General features: G+C 37.3%; 1 protein-coding gene across 1 annotated transcript; it reads right to left on the reverse strand.

Annotated features, from left to right (window-relative positions):
- Positions 1-9,569: 9,569 nt before the first annotated feature.
- Positions 9,570-12,032, reverse strand: LOC114881802. The gene is made up of 5 exons (XM_046288174.1): positions 11,952-12,032; positions 11,431-11,723; positions 11,098-11,356; positions 10,894-10,956; positions 9,570-9,796 (listed from the first exon to the last, which is right to left on the reverse strand). Exons 2-5 carry the CDS (start codon positions 11,721-11,723, stop codon positions 9,575-9,577), a joined length of 837 nt encoding a protein of 278 aa, XP_046144130.1. The 5' UTR covers positions 11,952-12,032; the 3' UTR covers positions 9,570-9,574.
- Between the last annotated feature and the right edge of the window lie 8,547 nt (positions 12,033-20,579).

Here is a 20,579-nt window from a genome sequence, read left to right on the forward strand (position 1 = left end):
CAGAAGCAGTGGGAAGCCTGCTGTATTTGTCGTGTAAGACACGGCCTGATATCAGCTATGCTGTAAACTATGCCAGCAGATACTCCAAAAAACCAATGAAGCAGGATATCACCAACATTAAAAAGAACATTGAGATACCTGAAAGGATCGACTGAAGAGGGCATTCACTACTCAAACGGAGGAGATGCCCATACGCTACAAGTGTACTCTGTGACTCGGATCATGCTGCTGATAGACAAGATGCAAAAGCACCACTGGATAAATTATGTACTTATGCGAATGGTCCAATTGCCTGGTGCACACGTAAACAATCTGTTGTAGCTCAACATTCAACTGAGGCAGAATACATAGGCTGCTGCTCAATGCTGTCAAGAATGAATATGTCAAGTCTGTTCTTGAAGAATTGTTATCAAAGAAAATTCATGTAAATTTACATGTGGACAACACGAGCTGCATAAAAATGATAAAGGGCGAATCAGCTTACAAGGAAGTGTATATATATAAATGTCAAGTATCATCTGATCAAAGATGATTTCAAGAGGGGATGGTTTAGGATTGAATACTGTCCAACTGATAAGAATATTGCTGACATCTTGACTAAACCTCTACAGCCTGCTAAATTTAGGGATCTTAAGGACAGGATATTGCATTGAATAAGCTATATGCTGTTATACTTGTTAAATACTGTGTTTACTCAAAAATTGATCTCACACTGTTTCCTATAATAATACTCATATATATATATATATATATATATATATAAGTTTACACCAAATGTTATTTGAGTAAGTTATCTAAGTATTTAATATTTTTTCTACTTTTTTTATGTTTTTCTATAAATATTTTTGAAGTATTACTCACTGTTGGAGTACATTTGATTTTGCCCTTGAGAGAGTGTGTTAAAATGTCCTAATGTTGGCAAGACAAAACCAAATGTAAGTTGGCATTACTGCCACAAGAGAATAAAGAAAATCTCAGTAAGTCAATGGTTAATACAAGTGTTGTAAAATCACGTGAAATCCCAAAAAAACAGAATCCTTTCTTAAAACGTACAATTCATAACATGCCATTATTATGCTATTATGATATTAAATCTATTAATCTAAATTCACATCTATATATATTTATTCTGCAACCCGATCTCATCAACAGTATTTAACACGTAAATTCCAAAAATACTAATTTACGCTTTGGAATCCACTGCTTCTTTTGACACTTGATAAGATTCGATTGGAAAATTCGTAATTTATATACATATAACCTAACATGTGTCAAACTATAAAACACAACCAGCATTTTGTAATGTGACATCCCTGTAATATTTACAGATTCAGTTACTAGATGTTTTAAGTTCTCGAAAGTCGACTCTTTCGGAAATTGGCGTTACTAAGTTGTCGATCACCTGGCGAGGTTGTTGTCCCGATGACGTCGCCTGTCTATGACTGACAGAGACGACATCATCGGGTCGTTGGCCTAGCGGACAGCTGACAGTTTGAGAAGGTAAACACTCTCGGTTTCGACAGGAGCATAACAAAACCTATCTCCGTGTTTCGCTAGACAATTTTGAAGTATTGGAGATTATCAAGAAAAGGAATTATAACTGGCACAATATATTGTCGGATTACATGTAATTAATATTATCTAGTACAATTGTCAAGAATTTAGTGAATTCCGTTTCGTAAGATTTTAGGTTATTGTTCCGAATATTAGAAAACAATAACAAGGGAGAGGAAACGGGGTGTGATTGTTGTCGCCGAGGGTAAATAAACACGTAGTATTAGATTTTAAAGAATGAATCAAAATAAATGAATTTATTAAATCAATGAAAATAATGATTTTAATCTTTAGAGGATACCGGCCGTAAAAAAACCCCAGTCTCAAGTGAGGAAAAAGCCTGGTTCCTTGAACAAAATAAATTACCACAAAATAAAAAGAAAATACCAAATAAAATAATTGTAATATAAAAAAAAAAGCAAACTTATGATCTAGAGATTAACTATTACTTGAATGATCATTCAAAAACTTATACTATCGCACGCCAGAGCTCTGTACAAACCGCACTCGGATGACACCTCGCCGACGCCGCAGCCAATCGTCGTGGTCCTCGTTACAAACAAATTCCTGGTCACAGGAGGCGTTCCCCAAGTGGGAACAAATAATCGTGATCACACGAAGTTCAATTGCAACTAGTGCATTTCCTGATCACAGGACACGTTCCCCAAGTGGGAACAAAAAATGACCGTGATCACACGGTCCCAAATCGCACTCAGTGCTTCCCAAACTAAGGACACACGCCCGACTCAACTTGCGCACGTCAACCGATCGCCACCGATACAGTTAAATCAAAACAAAACACACCAAATAGCTCAAACACAAAAAGCAACAATTCAATGCGCAGAAGTCCCTGACCCTCGTCAGAATGAATCAGGCCCAGTCCCGGACCGTCCTTTACATCCCCACACTGCACGCGCCTGCGTATTGCAGCGTGACGCTGACACGCTTGCTCTTCTTCTCGCGGCGCCAAATTCAAAGCCTACCGCTCAATCCAATAAAAGAAAAAAAGTCGCGAAACGCGAACAGTTATATTTGCCTATGGTGAAAATAAAACTAATTCATAGTAATTGAATTTCCTAGATCATCCAACTCAAGAAGTTGTTTACTGGGATTGTTCTGAGCGGTTATTGTGCGAGAAGGTAATGTAAAAGAAGATGACGAGAGAAGGAATAATTCATCATCAAGCTGAAGAATATTTGGCTTATCTTCTTCAAATCTCCAGTGTCAATATCACTCTGATAACATTCTGATTTTCTAAAAAATGTGTTTAGCACGCGATCGCGGTAGAGGATACCGTTGTGTAACGCGGATTCTACCACCGGAAGAAGCGCACTTCCTTACAAGCGTTTACCCTTGTGTAACGACCCAATAATCAAACCAATATCTTTTTATTTCATTTCTTTATTGTAACTAATTTTTATATTTCATACAAAGTATTTATTTAATTTTTATTGTTAATATTTAGTGTATAAAATTTTTGTAATAAATATTTTCATTTTCGTCCATAACCGAGTCTGTTAAATTCATCGATAAAGTTAGTCGATAGTCAGACGGTAAAACAGTGTTACCGATAAATTATCGACGTCTGACCGCGCACGCGCCAGCGCAACCCCAGTAAGCATACGGTGGGGTAGTATTCTAGAGTGGGGATGCTGGACTACCACATGATGGGAAAAACCCAGCTATCCCAAGAACTCTATGCGGAAAAAAAAGTGCCGACTCAGCAAAATAAATAGAGGCGTTCCGCACAGTTTCATCGCAGATCTTCTCAGGCCTCGGTCTGAAGCAGACAATACTCTGAACAGTAGAGAAAAGCTTGCGCTGAACTGTTTAGGCAGCGATAGAGCGCGAGTTACAGCTATTTCCTACTCTTCCACTGGTGGCGTTGCAGTTAAAAATACTGACGAGTGATCTGATCTGATGTTCACGAGAAGTGACTTTGAGTCTCGATGTCTCGTTCCAAGTTTTGTATTCTCCCTCTCCTGGGTCCTACGAACGGTCAGCAGGAGCCGAAAACTCATCGGCTGCGGTGCACGTGGGAGTCTTAAGGTGCGTGTTTGCACAAAACCGGCGATATCCCCCGGCAAGAGCGGACTGATGGCTCAGTTATAGCTGTATGTACAGAGGGGAGCGACTGAGGGCTCTTACAGATGCGAGCGACTAATGGCTCTGAACGTCTTGGTGACCGGTGGTGCCTGGTACAGAGCGCAAGACGGTTCGAACCCTATCCGGGGTTGGTAGAACTCACAAGACACCTGCAACGGCAGGGGGTCCGTTTAAGACACGGAGAGGAAGTTAGATTTAAGTAAAGTAAATGGCAAGACCTCGTAAGAGATTGTAAACTGCTCGTCGTGAGCATTTGTGGACAATGCGAATACCAAATAAACTCAAATTCATTTTATATTACATCATTATAATAAATCTAATACAGAGTATCGACATGAAAATATTTAAGTAACATTTAGTCTCTGCTGAATGCTGCTGCTGACACATATATAAATTGTGACCCTTTCGGGGGTTCACATCTATACAACAAAAAGAAAGGGGACGTCGCAAAATACAAAATTCGTTGTTGGGCGCCAGCCACTCTTGTGGCAACCGAAATCAAAAAGGGAAAGGGGTATGGGGGTGTTCACAAAGGGAAGGGTTCCCGGGCACTTTCGGCCGTACAATTTCGCGGGGGAGTGCGCGAGGAGGAATAGTGGAGGACAGGAAGGTGCAGGGTCGGGATGGGTTCTCACAGGGGTCTCTACGTTACGCGTAGCTCCACAATAACGATCAGGGGGTTCGAAATGAGAAGGGAGTAACCGTTGCCAGGACTCAAACTTTATAATAATGGTAACAATATTAAGGGCTCACCGCTGCTGCACACCACACACACAAACTCACTTCGCCAAATCTCAATATCGTTCTGTAAATCTTTATCTAAATCTCTCTAATCGCTATCGTAGCCTTAGGCTCATTAACGGCTCGTCGTCGCAGCGGCGACGACGAGACCGTCGCGGGATATTTTTGGAAGGGGATGGGGTTTTGGAAGGGGGCCTTTCGGCACGGGCCTGATCGATTAGCGATACTCGATACACCGGTGATCGGGGTCGATGGGGCTGGACGGACTTCCTGCTGTGACGGGTGGGCTAGGTCTTTGGGCTCGGCGACAGACGGCTCTGGTGGACGTTTTCGTCAATTTGGGCCGCTTCATCATAATTTCTGGAAACTCCACGTTGCTCCTTATTTGCTGGAGGGGTGGATCTGTCGCCGGCCTCGAAGCTCCTGTTGAGGGTGGTCCTCGTTGTGGGCCAGTCCGTCGCCTCCATCTGTCCGACCACCGGTGGGTGGGAGGAAAAGGGGTGAGGTGAGGGAAGGGTTATGGGTTAGTGTTAGGTGGGCGCATGGGTTAGTGTTAGGTGGTGCGCATACAAATATACTACAAGTTTTTCATATTCCCAAAAAAAATATTTATGATATACTATATGTAATTAATATAATTATATTGACATTAAAATTAAATATTGAAGATACAATAAATATACAATCATAAATTTACCTAGAGAGGAAAGAGAAAAGGGAGAAGAGTGGAATATAGCAATAGGAAAGTATGGGTAGACTGCGAGGAGTAGAAATGGAAAGAAAAGAAAGGAGAGTAGAAAATACAGTAAGGAAGATATAGAAGAAGAGGAAGGAGGAAGAAACGAGAAGAAGGACCTGAGAGGGAAGGAAAGAAAGTAAGAGAGAGGACCAAGCAACAGGGAAGACTGAAAATACAAAATATAATTTAAGTTAAAGTTAAGGCTAATCAATGGTAAAAACCAAAACAAAAGTTTAGTTTAGTTTAGCTTAGCGCAGTCTAGTTTTGTTTATATTTTAGTCTTGTTAAATATTTATCTAAAAGTTAAGACCTTCAGTAGAATTTATGATTTACCAAGTTAGGATTTGATTTTTTGTTATGTTTTTGATTTTGCTTATGACTTTGTTTTTGTATCTCTCTCTGTTTTTTTACTTTGACTTTGACTTTTGACTTTATACTTTTTTTAGTTTCATGATACCGGAAAATATATGAAGTTAAGTTTGTTGTTAAATATATGTAAGGTTGGGGAACGCTCCTCAAAAGCACGAACCATAACATTCCGTAGGACTTTTCTGGATCATTTGTATCCTTTTTTGTACACTTCTTTTATATTGTACATGTTTTTGCGTCATTATTTTACCCATTATTATTATATATTGAGTCTTTCTAATATTATACGTGGCTCATAAGTACTAACATTTAAGTTTGTGGCTTTAGATTTTTTGCGTAATAATTCTTCATTTCTTTTTCCACTCAGATTTTCTGTAAAAAAAAAATCGATTCAATAAAATAAGTTTTTTTTCTACCATTAAGTTACATCTGATCGACACTCGGAAGCGAACCATACGGCAAGCGATAAAGAGGACACGATCATCTTCATTTTTGGCTCCTTGCGAATCCCCAGCAGGCGTCGGCAGGACGGGTTGTCTTCACGGCCGTCCTCCGATACAGTCCGCTGTATCCCTGCCACAGCCGAGAGCTCGCTCTCGGCGGCTTCCTGACCGCCGGCTCGGACGTATACGTCTCTACGGCGTCCACCGGAGCACGGTCCCCCTAACTGTCTGGGTATAGGACGGGTTGTCTTTACGGCCGTCCGCCCATGAAGGCATCGAGCGCCCGATCCCCCAAACACTCCCGCTACCTCCGCCGCACCGAAACGCCGCGATAAAGAACGGCCAACACCCCGTCCCGCGACCGGCGAAACCGCGCCGCGCCATAGATATAAGTCCGGCACTATAGATGTAAGTCCGCGCCGTAGAGTATAAGTCCGCACCGTGAACCGTTCCGCGACCGTAGGCTAAGACCGTTAGAGTGATAGGAACCCAAGGGCCGTAGCATTAAGTATTCTTGTAACTAGGATAAGAAATATATTTATTCTTCTACCCCCTATACCACTGACTTTCATTTCATTCGTTCACCCCGACCCAGGGACTTACCGGCTGAGCCGGCACCCCCCGGCGGTTACCCGTCACACGATGCATGATCAGGCGCAACATTATCATATAACAGAAATCGATTTTGAAGTAATATTGTATAATGAAAGAAATTCTAAGTATTAAGTATTAGTTTATAGTGTATATATTTGCCCGTAATAACATATACATATAATTAAAGTGCTGAAAATTTTACAGCTTCAACAAATAATGACAAAAATCGCTTCTAGTTTTCGTGAGAACTCCCATTATGCACAGTTTCAGTCGGTTCCGCGTGATTAGATTATTAACATTTCGAGATGTACTCAAGTACTTTTCTGCAGTAACAATAACTATTATACTTTACCTTCATAATCTCCATATATCAATATCTTATTCCCTTTACAAAACGATAATAAAAATTCTGTCAGAGTTAACCTAAAAAGCAGTATATCCATATTATTTTACATAAAAGTCTAATTTGTATTTTCTAAATTTAAATATTTTTTAGAACATTACAATTATATAGTAATAAGTATCATGAAATGTAGTTTCATTAAATGTGTTTAGAGACCTAAGTATTTATAACAATTGATGCAGGAACTATCTTCTATTAGCAGATCTTTCTGTATGTTTCAATCCTTTTATTTCTTATTATAGTTTTTTGGTTGCTTTTACGACGTACACATTGCCTTCATTTATCTTTTTATTTTAATTTCTTCATCCATTATTAATTGTTTTAGTTTTCTGTAAGGTTTGAGAAATCATTTTTTCATTTCGTTTATACAAAAACGATAAGAAACAAACAAAATAAAAATAACAAAAGATTTACCCAAAAATACCATATGTTCTTTTTGCCTTTTCCCATTTTCTTAAAAACAATATTATTACAACATTCTGTTATGTTTATTGTTCTCATGGGGCAATCGTTTTACTGAACCTTTTTCTGCCTTTGGTAGCCATGTGGATCGTATATATCAATAAAAATTTTAATTGCAACATACTCAGAAATAAAGGAAGCTGCTTCACGTTCATTTCAAGAAAACCTTGTTCAAAAAGATCTGTAGAAACTAAGGCTAAAGTCATTGCCATTGTAACGTGAAACGTTATCACGTGAATATGTCTAGAGTGGTATGGCGACATTGACATAGGAATATTTATCGATAGGCTATTGTATCGATATGTCTCGAATGTTCTTCAAGGACCTTTTGTATCGATGGCTATAAATTAAGAGCGGAGTTTAAGCCATCTGCGTGTACGCTCATATTATAAAAATAAACAAAGCCAAAATTGTAAACCCTCGACGTGGGTGATCGAGCTGAGAGACAGGCCGGAAATCCAGAGAATGGAATAGTTTCACTTAGTAAATTCCTAAAAGACTAATTTATGATAGACCATAGCTAATTCGTTGTTTTCGAACAAGTCACGAACGGTCCTTAAAAGTAACGAAGTCTTTTCGATATCCTGTCTTTTCATGCACTCTAAGAGGGTCGTAAATTTCCTGAAGAGTTGCCTTTAGCAAGTACAAGGTCTTGTATTATCCTATTTTCTCTGGGTCCCACGCTTTTTCGTAGCACATGTGCGCTGCAACGTTCTAGCGTCATGGCGGAGCGCCTCCACTTCCACGCGCCTGAGGGTGGACCACAGCCAGGAGAAGGGGCCCACGCGAGACGGGGTGGACTCCTCCACCATTGAACAAGGGATGATCCTGAGGGAGGATCCACGATCCACGAAGGAAGGGGCATCGACCGACAACGCACAAAGATCTCCTCCGCCAAGCGCAGAACGGGCAGAATGATTTGTCGCTCATTAGCAAAAGTTGTTCTCACAGCTACATACAACTACGCATATTTTGAAACTTAGCTTGAACAGTTCGATTAAATTCTGAAATTAAAATCGTAATACTGAGAAAGATATTTATTTGTTTCATTTTTCCGCGCCTTGCGAGCGGAGCGCCTCAGCGCTCCACGAATCACTTTACCTGCGCCTAAATTCCTGGAATCCTTATTTACCGCTAACGGACACGCAACACCATTGCTGCCGAATGGATTTAGTTATCAAGGGATGTATTGGATAATAATAACGTGGGTGAAGGTGCCCGTGAGCGCTGAAGCGCTCTGCTCGCGGCGCGGGTTTAATAAAACACACTTTGCGTTTAAGAATAAATGGAGTTTGAATTTCTTTATTCTTTCTAGAAGGTGAATCAAGACAGGTTGAAGCTTTGAATCGTTCTGAGCTTGGCGGTGAAGATCTTCGATCGATGTTGGCTGCCATCCCCTTCTCGCTGGATCCTGAATCCTCCCTCAGGATCATCCTGTCCAATGGGTGTGGGGCCTATCCCGGTCCGGAGGGTGGTCCCTCTCCCTGGCTTCGGTCCACCCTTGGGTGAGCATAAGATGGTGGTGCTCCGCCAAGACTCGAGAACGATTCCGTGCACACGTGCTAGGAGAAAACGTGGGATATAGAGAAACGAAAATAACAAAAGGTCTCGCGCTAGCAGCAAGCAACCCTTAAAAGAATTTACGACCCTCTGTAAATAAACAGATGTCGAAAGACTTCGACAGTGTTCAGAACCACATGATTTGTCGTTACGAGTAACCGAATTAGATACGGCCCGCAATAAATTAGCTCCTTTAGAAAATTTCAAGTGTGACAGTCGTATTTCTCCGGATTTACCAACTCTCTCTCAGCACGATCACCCGTGTTGAAAAGTTTTACAGTATCTTATCTATTGTTTGCATATTCCTTTGAATTTTGGCTCCTAATTTATGAGCAGTGATATAACTAATTCAGACATGCTGCAGTCCATACTCTTATGGCATCGTCGCCATATTACATTTCATTCAAGCGCTTGTGATTACAAGCTTTGCGGCTAAATTCACACGATATCACACACATACATACAAGCGAGGTTCGCAACACCATTGACAATACTTTAGTTGGTGCATCTGTGAGACCTAAATGGCGTCATTTTCGTAGTAAAGCCTTTAGAACGTATAATTCGTTAAAAACCGTATTTTTTTATGAGTAACAAATTTATTCTCTATAAAATTATATAAACCTGATTATAGTGAAACCAGCAGCCCTTTACAATGCTCGAAGGAAACTGTTGCTCCAATGTAACCATCGCTGCAGTTTCATAATCCGTCATTGTAAATTTTAAATTCTTATGAAGCATTGGAGCTAATTCTTTTATCTTGCACCATATTGCTGTATACATAGCCTTTGTTAATGCTTCGCATAGTATGAATACTGTACCTACTCCCTGTGAAAGAAAAACTTCTATCAGTATAAACAGAAGAGGTGTTGCAAAGTAAGTTTCCCTACCTCATCTTCATTTCCCTAACTCAAAATTAAAAACGCTTTACAAAGTGCAAACAAAATTAATTTATATCTTCCAAGTATTAAGTTGACACCTAAATTCTTGCCTTTGTGTGATTTCTTCTTTGTAATCTTTGCCTTAAGGAATTCATATTTTTGTATTATTCTTGTTCCTTTTTCGAATCTATGAAATAATTTTGCTTAAGAAAACGTACACACACAATTCGTGAATTTATTTGCCAACCATTTTTTTATTTTTCTACATAATTTTTCATAATACCCAGCTATTTGTTGTAACGTATAAGTAACTTCTTTATCTTGATGCATTTATAAAACATAGTATCGAATCCATTGAGTTCGGAAGTTGGTAAATTTTATTTCGAATAACGAATAATTTTTCATTATAAAAATTCCCGCTAAAAAATCGCGCGAATATTCGTTATTCAAAACAGCATTTGCATAGTTCTGTATTGTATACAGACTATATATGTATACTACCCTGCTAAGGCTAATTGACGTTCATGCAACTTTTACAAATTTCGGGTTACAAGCAATTCGGATACTAAATAAATGTTATATTTTAACTTATCCCTAAAGCAGAAAAACTATGGATTGGTACTTTGATTATTCTAAAAACATTTAACATATGGTTTAACATATAGTTGACATTATTAAAAGAACTAAATCACTCTTTTCTCGAAACAAGATTTTTACAGATACGTCAATTAAGCTTAACAGGGCAGTATTTGTGGCCGGGCGGAAATCAGTACAATCAGATAAGTGGTAATTCTAGATAAAAAAATATGAATAAAGTTTGATATGAAATTTTTTTATACGAGACCTCGTTTTCGAGAAAAATCAAGTTTGAACATTTGCTTAGTACCAAATTACTTGGCTAGCTTCCAATTAGATATGAGTGATACAACTGACAAGAGGTTGTACTACATCATCTATTACAATTTCTGCCCTGTATACATATATAGTTATTATTCATAATAACGAACTAAAGTAACCTATTTACATAATACATATTATACTCACAGTATCCATATACTGAATGTGGATAATATAGAGTTGTGCAATAGGTGGCTGAGCAGGTAAAACCTTGAATAAAAATTGCGCACATTATTAAAACCTATTGCACAGATTACATATATGTAATTATTAATATAATAATATATTTGTATGCAAATTGGTATAATTCATGAAATTAAATCTTATATAACAAATTTGTATGCTACTTACAGAAAAAGTACCATCGGCATAAATAGTTTGAGAGACATTAAGAATCTGCAACAGTGTTTCCGTGGAAAACAAAATCGCCACTTTAGCGTTTTCATCTTTTATTACTGTTTTACATATATTTCTCATAAAAGAATGATTTACTATGCATTCATTTAATGCAGTTAAACTCGTTGGAATGTGTGGATAATTTCTTTGTCTCTCTCTAAAAAGTACAGCTTTCATACTATTATACGACAATGTACACGCAGCATCAGGATACCTTTAGAAACAAAAACTTTTTTCACACAATTTGTTAATAATATGAAAATCTATTTTATTATTTGCATGACTTACTTCCTGCAGACATCATCAAATACTTCCTTCAATGGAATCAACGTTTCCCGGCACATGTGACGCATTTCATTCTTCATTTTCTCATGATCGCGTCTATGAAGTACCTTCGAGTGATTATGAGGTCTTAATAATCTAATAGTACCATCACCGAGGTCTACTACAGCCCCACGACATCGTGTAGTCCGTCTGGTGTTGCAACGATAAATGTGGGCGCTACGATTGTCTTTATTGTAAGTGTAATCTTTCCATAAAAAAATTGAACTGCCCACTGATTTTCCCGCCACTTCTTCCATCTATAAAGAAAATATTATCATCACAGTGAACAAACAAAATAGCATGACTATAATTTACTGGAAGTAATTGATTCCAACAATGTCGTAATATTAGTTACGAGTTGCGTGTGTCGCATGTAAAAAACAAAACAACAGTTGTTGAACAAACAAACTCCTATATAAAAACATATATATGTATAATATAAAATAACAAATAGATTAAACAATACACGTAAACACAAAACTTACTGTAGATAATTGATCCCAGAAATGTAATATTCGTTCACTACGTGTTGCGTGTGTCGCACGTAAAAAGACAAAGGACGGTAGTTGCAAAAACAAATCCCTAGAAAAAACTATATATATATATATGTTTAGTACAAAATAAGATATAGATTAAACAATACACGTAAATACAAAACTTACCGAAAATAATTGGTTCCAACAAACAATGTCGTAATATTAGCTACGCGTTGCGAGTGTCGCGTGTAAAAACCAAACAACAGTTGTATAATAATCAAATCTCTGTAAAAAACCATATGTATGTATAATACAAAATAAGATAGATCAAACGATACACGTAAATACAAAACTTACTGCAAATAATTGATCCTAAAAATGTAATATTTGTTCACAACGTGTTGCGTGTGTCATTCGTAAGAAGACAAACGACGTTTGTTGAAAAAACAAATGCTTGTGAATATTCATTACATAATTATACAGGGTGGGCAATATCTTTGTCCATCCCGAATATCTCTGCTATTTTCAGAGATATGAAAAAATATTACTAACTTGTTATGGCCACCTTGATATAGTACAATTTTCGTAATTACGATTCATAAATCGTATGAAAAATACGATAGAAAATAATGAAAGTATCTATCAAGACAAAGTTATTTAGCAGTTTTAAATAACAATATTTATATTCATTGTTTACGAAGTGTCATGCGTCGTAACGTTAACGTCGCATATAGGACAGCGTTTGCGACCACATCGTTTGATACACGGTACACATAAAGCAAGATGACCACATGGCACAAGAACTTCTGTTGCTTTATTAATAAAACACATTGTGCAGTATCCTTTTGCATGGTCACTAGTACTCCCTTTTTCATCATCATTGTTATTTTCACGTTCTCCTTTATATTTCCAAAAACTGTCGTCAAGAATCTCATAAATGACAGCATCACCTTAAAAAAAAAATTAGTTTCGATTAATGTTGTGTATATATCAATATGTATATACAAAGGTGTCCCACAAAAATGAAAAGGTCTGAACTCTTCATGCGAAAGTTTCGATAGCCCGTAGATTGTTTTCTAGATTATATGTATTTGAAAATTAAGTATTTGACTTCCGACGCACTCAACTCGAACCGACTTTTCGTTGGCCTAGGCCTCTTTTCGCATTCGGAAGCGCGTGTAAAGCGTCCACGTACACTGAGTTGCAATGAACTTGTCGCAGTGAAGTTGGCTCCAGATTTACTGACACATTCACGCCGCGTCGGTGAGACGATGGGCGAGATCGACTCACCGACGCGGCGTGAATGTGTCAGTAAATCTGGAGCCAACTTCACTGCGACAAGTTCATTGCAACTCAGTGTACACATAGCAAGGCTTTTGGCAGCAATTATCTTATACGAAAGTATGCAACTGTTTCAAAACCAAATTCGAGTTCAATACGAAACCACTGTCCACAAAAAATTCGCACGAGTTCGGTTCTGAAACAGATGCATACTTTCGTATAAGATAGTTGATGCAAAAATCCTGGCTATGTGTGCGTGAACGCTTTACACGCGCTCTCGAGTACGAAGAAAGTCCTGGTCAACAAAAAGTCGGTTAGAACTGTGCGCGTCGGAACTCAAATGCGTACCCAATTTCTAATTGCAAGTATCTCGAAAATGATGCCATGGATTGCAAAATAGTAAACGAATTTTCAATTTGTTTTCGTACAAGAAGTTCGACTTTTATTACCTTTTTGGAACATATCCTGTATAAATTTCAATAAATTACCATCAGTGTTAATGATGTCAATTTCATCGTTAAAATTTTGTGCATTTTGTCTATTTTCCGTTCTGCACTGTGCAATATGCTGCTGGGATTCATAGATGTCATTTTCTTCAAATATTTGTAATGAACTCTCCGTTAAGGAATTGCTTGAATGTTGACGAGCATTTGTGTTTGCGCATTGAATATCGACGTCTCTAGTTTCGTCCTGCTCTTTACTTGTAAAATATGCGAGAACCGGTAGTTCCTTTTCTCTGCATTCTGAAAGGATCGTGAATAGTTTGAGATATTCGAAACTGTAAGGGTGTGTACGTCGGGTGATGCGTGAGAGTCGTAAGAGTGTGTATAATACATGCGTGTGTGAGAAACCAAAGAAAGTTTGGCGAAGCCTCAGGCTTTGACAGTTGCAGATTGCGGACCGATGAGTGGAATATGTAATAAAAAGTTTTTCCGACATTTTGCGTTGCAGTTTTTCACGCCCGTTACAAAACTAACGAATGTTGCTAAAGACGGACCTCTAAAGTAATATTGTGAATTATTTTTTTTCTATTCCAAAAGAACTATTTTGAAGAAAGCAGTTTGTTTCATAATTTCTTATTACATAATTTCTAATTCAAAAATGGCGTGTAAAGATAACCTGATGCTTTCCTGTCTTATTTTTACGGCACGTGACGTCACCGATTCGGGACGGCGGTATTGCAGCAGTTTTTTCGTTGGGCCTGGTGGAGCCACTTGCGTGTTTTGTTACGAACTTGAAAGGTTTAATTCTCAGCTAGCGTGCGCGCAACACGATCTAGAAAGGCAACAGCGCCTCAAGTATTTTTACAAACACATTCAAACGCTCATCTCGCCACAGGCATCGCGACGATACGCCTGAAGAACGACAGCGAAACATTGGGGCGTGTTTAGAGTGAGATGTACGATGATCATGCTATCCTTCTTTCAACCCAAATGATAGAATTGTCCCTCTTCGATCAATTCTGACTGACCAAACGCGTGAATTTATATAGCGCACCGTAGCACCACTCGCTGCTGAAAATATATGCCTACTCTGAAGAACCGAAGGAACGTGCAATCTGAGAATTATTTTTAGAAAAGATATTAACTTATTTAAATAAATGTTTTTTAATTAATAAAAGTATCAGGATACTCCATGCAATTGGGACGGGTTATATCTTTGAATTTGGTTAAGAGATAGGAAAAAGCTGTTTATGTAAAAGTTCAATGGTATGATAATGTCTATTTTTCTGTGATTTCATTTTCTTCGTGAATGTAACGATGCACCTTAAAAAATGCAAATACATTTTTATTTAAGTGGAATTCCATTTTTTTTACTTGTGTCAACTCCTTGAAACATTCTGCATAAAAAAGTACTATGGTACTATTAGAACTAATAAATGGAGGGACCTTGCGTCTATCCAGTAGAAGCTGAATATATGCAACAGAGACAGGGAACCAGACGTTGCATACATTCAGCCGAGGTGTCGAATCTCGGATTACATGCGACGACCAGCCAAGCTTGAACGTAAAAAGGGACAGACAGTGGAGGAGAGAGAGAGAGAGTCCAATGTTTCAAAGGAAAGAGCCGAAATGTATTGGTGTGACTAATACTAATTCAATTATAAACTTTTTTATTTTTGACTTTTTTTACTGAAACTTTTACTAGCGCATTGGTCAAATTTTTCTGATTAAAATGATACCAAACACGATATAGTTTGAATGGGGCGAGGTTTGTTATGGGGCGCTGTGAAAAATCCAGACGGGCGGCAGTCAAATCTTAGCGAAAAGGGACAATCTCAACATTCAGAATGGAGAGAAGGACAGCATGACTGTAGTGCGTCTCACCTCAGCGTTCAGGCGATGTTGCCTTTCGCTTGCCTTCGCAGGCACACTTCGAGTGACGTAATCAAGCTAACGCTTGATTCTGACTACGATTCCAAATCGGCAGCCCTTTCTACTTAGACGCCACCTTATAACTACTAGCTGAACTAATTTTGTCACGTGACCTTGCTCAGTAATATGCAAATAATGGCGGAACTCGTCTTTGGGATGCTTTTACGGGAATCGGTTGTTCGTCCTTATATGAGAAGATCTGAGCTGAATAAGGGCCTCATTCGAAAGAGGAAGGTTCAATGAAAGGGGCTCAACAAATCGTTTTAGTCACAAAACTCTTATAGTTACCTAAAATGTACTTGGATCAGTGGGCGTATTTTCTTCGACTTTTCCTCTACTTTGTACACTCATATTATTAGATATCAACACAATCTCGTTAAACCATCGGTTGAGCCCCCTGCATTGGACCTTCCTCTTTCGAATGAGCCCTCACCCAGCCCTAAGTGTTCTCTTATGAGGACGAACAACCGATTCCCGTAAACCCATTAATAGGCCCATTTTTGCCGGTAATGTCACCTCGCTGCATTACCCGTGTCTACCCCCTTAAGGATCTTTTTGCGACGAAGCGATTTTACATACCTGCCAAAGTACCAATTTTATTACTTGGAAAATTGTGTCTTCATATTGAAAATACGTAAAAACTCTTCTGAAGTTAATCTACAAATTATGTAAATCAAGATTCAAAATATGCATAAATAATACAAATAATTATAATTATAATTATTATAAAGACAAATCTTTCAGTATCATATCGGCTTGAGCTTTTATTATTTTTTTCCTACGATTAATATTAGCATAAGTACGTGGTCTTCTACATGCTATACCATTTCGTAATCGATTCAAATGAAGTTCTTGATCAATAAGCAGGTCTCTTATTTTCTCTAAAATTTATTAACAATTTACTAGATATTGTTAAATGATTTGATTAATACAAAAAGTAACGTTAATACAGACATTAAATAATAAATTGATTCATCGTAGTTAATAGATATGATTTTATATGTAAATAATGAAAATTAAAAATACTGTACCCAAAAATGTCCAAACGTTATATTTTGTTTTCCTAATTTTAAAGCTGCGATATTATGAAAGATTCTACAATATTATTAGTACGCAGTGGACAATTGTGTACGCTAACACGCGATGCCATTTTTAACCAATTAGTTCGCATATAGGCCATAGAACAAAAGAACATTAGGAAATTGTGTGATATAGGGCGGTATTCACAGTCGCAACTTATTTCTAAGCTGGGCTTAAACACATGCTTAAGACGTCGGCTAGATTCACAGTCGCCGAATAAGCAACGTCTTAAGTCTGAGCTTAACATTTGCTTAGAAAAGTAAATGCTTATTGGTGTAGATTCACAGTCGATGCTTAATAAAGTCTTAAGATCTTATGAATTCATAGTCGAATAAGTCCGCCTTATTTGTAGAAAACGAGTTCTTATTTGGCTTATTGAGGTTAGATTTTTTAAGTCGACGATATTGAGGACTTAAGCACGCGTTTGAAGTTGTTATTGTGCAGTGATGGGACGAGAGAGTAAGGTTAGGGTACACGAATACGGTAAAAAAGATTGTGTTTTGCGGTATTATGCTACTGCAAGTTTTAAGTAAGTCATAAATATATATCAGTATCACTACTCTTAAAAGAAGTAGAAAAAAATAAAAATTATCTATATATATATACATATATATATATATATATATATATATATGTACTGTAATTGTAGCTTATTCTGGTGGACACAATGAATGTTCTCAGCCCACAGTCTCCCGTATAGTATTTAGGGTGAGTTTACTAATAGGCAGTCTGATGACGGAGTAATATCAAGTTTCCCAGGGATCCGACAATTCCACTCAAAATCGCAGATTATTCAATAATCTGGGACAGGGAAACGGAGCTATTGGTTTACCAGGTGTGGATTTTATATCATTATAACTTTTTCTATATACACATATACATACATACATACATATACAATGTAATTGATTTACCAGGTGTGGATGGCGCTATTGATTGCACCCACATTAGATTAACAGCATTCAACAACATGGAAGAAATGTACAGAAATAGAAAAGGATATTTTTCATGACACCCCTGCAGAATCCACAGACTGAAGAGGAAATAAGGTAATACTGATACTGTTTTACTTGTTTATTTACTTGTTTACTCGACTGATTGATGCACAAATTAACATTAAATTATTTGATCGACACAGGTACAATGAAATCCAGATCAGGACCCGACAGATGGTAGAAAGAACGTTCGGTGTTTGGCATTCTTGTAGAAGAAGATGAAATTGAAAACCAAAATGAAGATGGAGAAGAATTATTAGGAAACGTGGAAAATGTTAATGGCATTGATGGATTTGCTACACGTGAAGCACTGATTGCCCGTATGTTTCATTGTGTAATTGTGTCAAACGAAATGTAATAAGGGGTTTTTCATGCCGCAAGGCTTTTTTCACCTTATTGTGTCTATCGATCGAATAAATAATCATTATTCTTTCAGCTCAAATTGGTTTAATTTATTGATTAAAATACCCTCATCCTCAGTCATATCACAACCTATACCTTAAACCACAGGATGTTTGCAATATCTTTTGCAATCACATACTGCTGATTTATTAATGATCTTCAATAATCGATAAGTTTGCTACAACTACTTTTATTTCATTTTTTAGGATTCATAATCAATACAAAGAATTACATATAAATTTTTCTTTTAAATAATTTCAGTCGTAAGTTTAATTTTGTGTTATTTTGTGTTCGTATTTCACAATGAAACTTTAAATATAAGAGCTTTTTATAACGTATGTGATAACAGTAATAATAAAATTGTTACTTTCTCAATTGAATTGATTTTGACTTAATAAATTTGGCTCTGTCTATTGCACGCTCAATTATTTGAATTAATTCAAGCGATAGCGTTAAAATTCAATTCAAAAAGCGCTGCTCTAACAAATAATGCTACAGTTTCAAAAATCATTTTCATTGGTTGTTACAGTAGAAAATCGACGGAAATAGCCGAACGTCAAATAAGCATTGCTTAACCACGGACTTTACTAAGCAAAGCTTATTCATCGTTTTCTTAACTAAGTCGGTCTTATTCTCCGACTCTGAATACATAGCGACTTAAGCATTGCTTATTCGAATAAGACGATCTTTGTAAAGAACGTCTTAAGTCCTCAATTAAGTTGCGACTCTGAATACGGCCCATAATATCTGCCTCTCTCTGTATAATTAATAAGCCTTCCTAAAATTTCATTTCAGGTAGTAAAGGCAGAGACATCGTCATACGCACAACGATATTAGATGCATTAGTCAAACCAAACTTGCGTCACTTTCGAAGAACCGCCTGCAACATGTAAGAAAAATTTAACTTTCTATACAACGAGAAATTTCATATTGTAATTAAATTATAACATGTAACTTTAAATAGTACCACATACCTGACAATAATGGAACCAGCAGCCATGTATATGTGCATTAGGAAAAAATTTACGCACTGCTTTTACAGCTGCTATTTCATAGTCACTCATTATAAAATTTATATTATTTGGCAATTCGGGAATTAGATTAAATATTTTTTGCCATATAGCAGTATATAATGTAGCCGTTCGTTTTTCACATCAAACAAGTATAGTCGCAATACCCTAAAAAAAGGCAATCCTTTTTATATTATTGCATATAATTTAATAACAATTAAATCTAACACAAATCATATTTTACGTTATCCATGAAGCGCATATGGATGGTATAGAGCTGTCCAGTCTGAGGTTTTTTCGGTAAAACCTAAAAGTACAGACAAGCATTGTGCGATTTATAAATATTTATACAGATTTCATCAGCTTTACAATACTTACTGCAAACGTGCCATCAACAAACAATTCTTTACTTTTAGATAATACTTGTAATAAAGTATCAGTTGTCAATATTATTGCACTCTCTCCTATTTCTGATCTTAAATAATATATTTTTATATTTTTTAGAGGTTGATAATTTTGTAATCCCTCGTACAAAATTTCTAATGATTGTGGAATTTGTGGCTTGTTACTGGCTCGCACTCTTTGTAATGTCGGTCTTAAGGTGTTAAAAGAACAATAAGCTGCAGTTTCTGGATACCTATAAATAAACATTTGTATATTTCTTTTTAAAAAATTATTAGAGGATATGTAAACTGTGTAACGACCCCATAAGAAAAACACTACATTTTTATTTTATTTTTCTTTATTATATTCCATACAAAGTATTTTATTTAATTTTTTATTGGTAATATTTAATGTATAAAATTTTAGTAATAAACATGTTCATTTTCGTCGATAACCGAGTCTGTTAAATTCATCGATAAAAGTTTAGTCGATAAGTCAGACGGTAAACAGTTTACCGATAAATTATCGACGTCTGACCGCGCACGCGCCAGCGCAACCCCAGTGAACACATAGTGGGGTAGAATTCTAGAGCGGGGATGCTGGACCACGTGTGATGGGGAAAACCCAGCTACCCCAAGAACTCTATGCGGAAAAAAAGTGCCGACTCAGCAAGATCTGAGTATAAATAGAGGCGTTCCGCACAGTTTCGATGCAGATCTTCTCAGGCCTCGGTCTGAAGCAGACAATACTCTGAACAGTAGAGAAAAGCTTGCGCTGAACTGTTTAGGCAGCGATAGAGCGCGAGTTACAGCTATTTGCTACTCTTCCACTGGTGGCGTGCAGTACTACAGATCAGTGGACCTCCTATCTACGGTACGCAACGTGTTACACAGGTGTTACGCTAAGCCAACATTTAAGTGTAAAGAGCTAGCGAGGAGCGGAGCTCCTTGAACGGCCTGCGATTAACACAGCTCTGGTATAACCAGAAACCGATTGCGACCCATAGGAAAGGTTAACTTGATTCTAATAGTCTAGCACAAACCTCTGGAATTTAGTTTCCATAGTCATTAGTGAAAATTAAGCAGAGTATTGAGTGTTATAGACGACCAC

This window comes from Osmia bicornis, chromosome 12 (assembly GCF_907164935.1).
Source record: "Osmia bicornis bicornis chromosome 12, iOsmBic2.1, whole genome shotgun sequence".
In the NCBI taxonomy this organism is placed as follows: domain Eukaryota; kingdom Metazoa; phylum Arthropoda; class Insecta; order Hymenoptera; family Megachilidae; genus Osmia; species Osmia bicornis.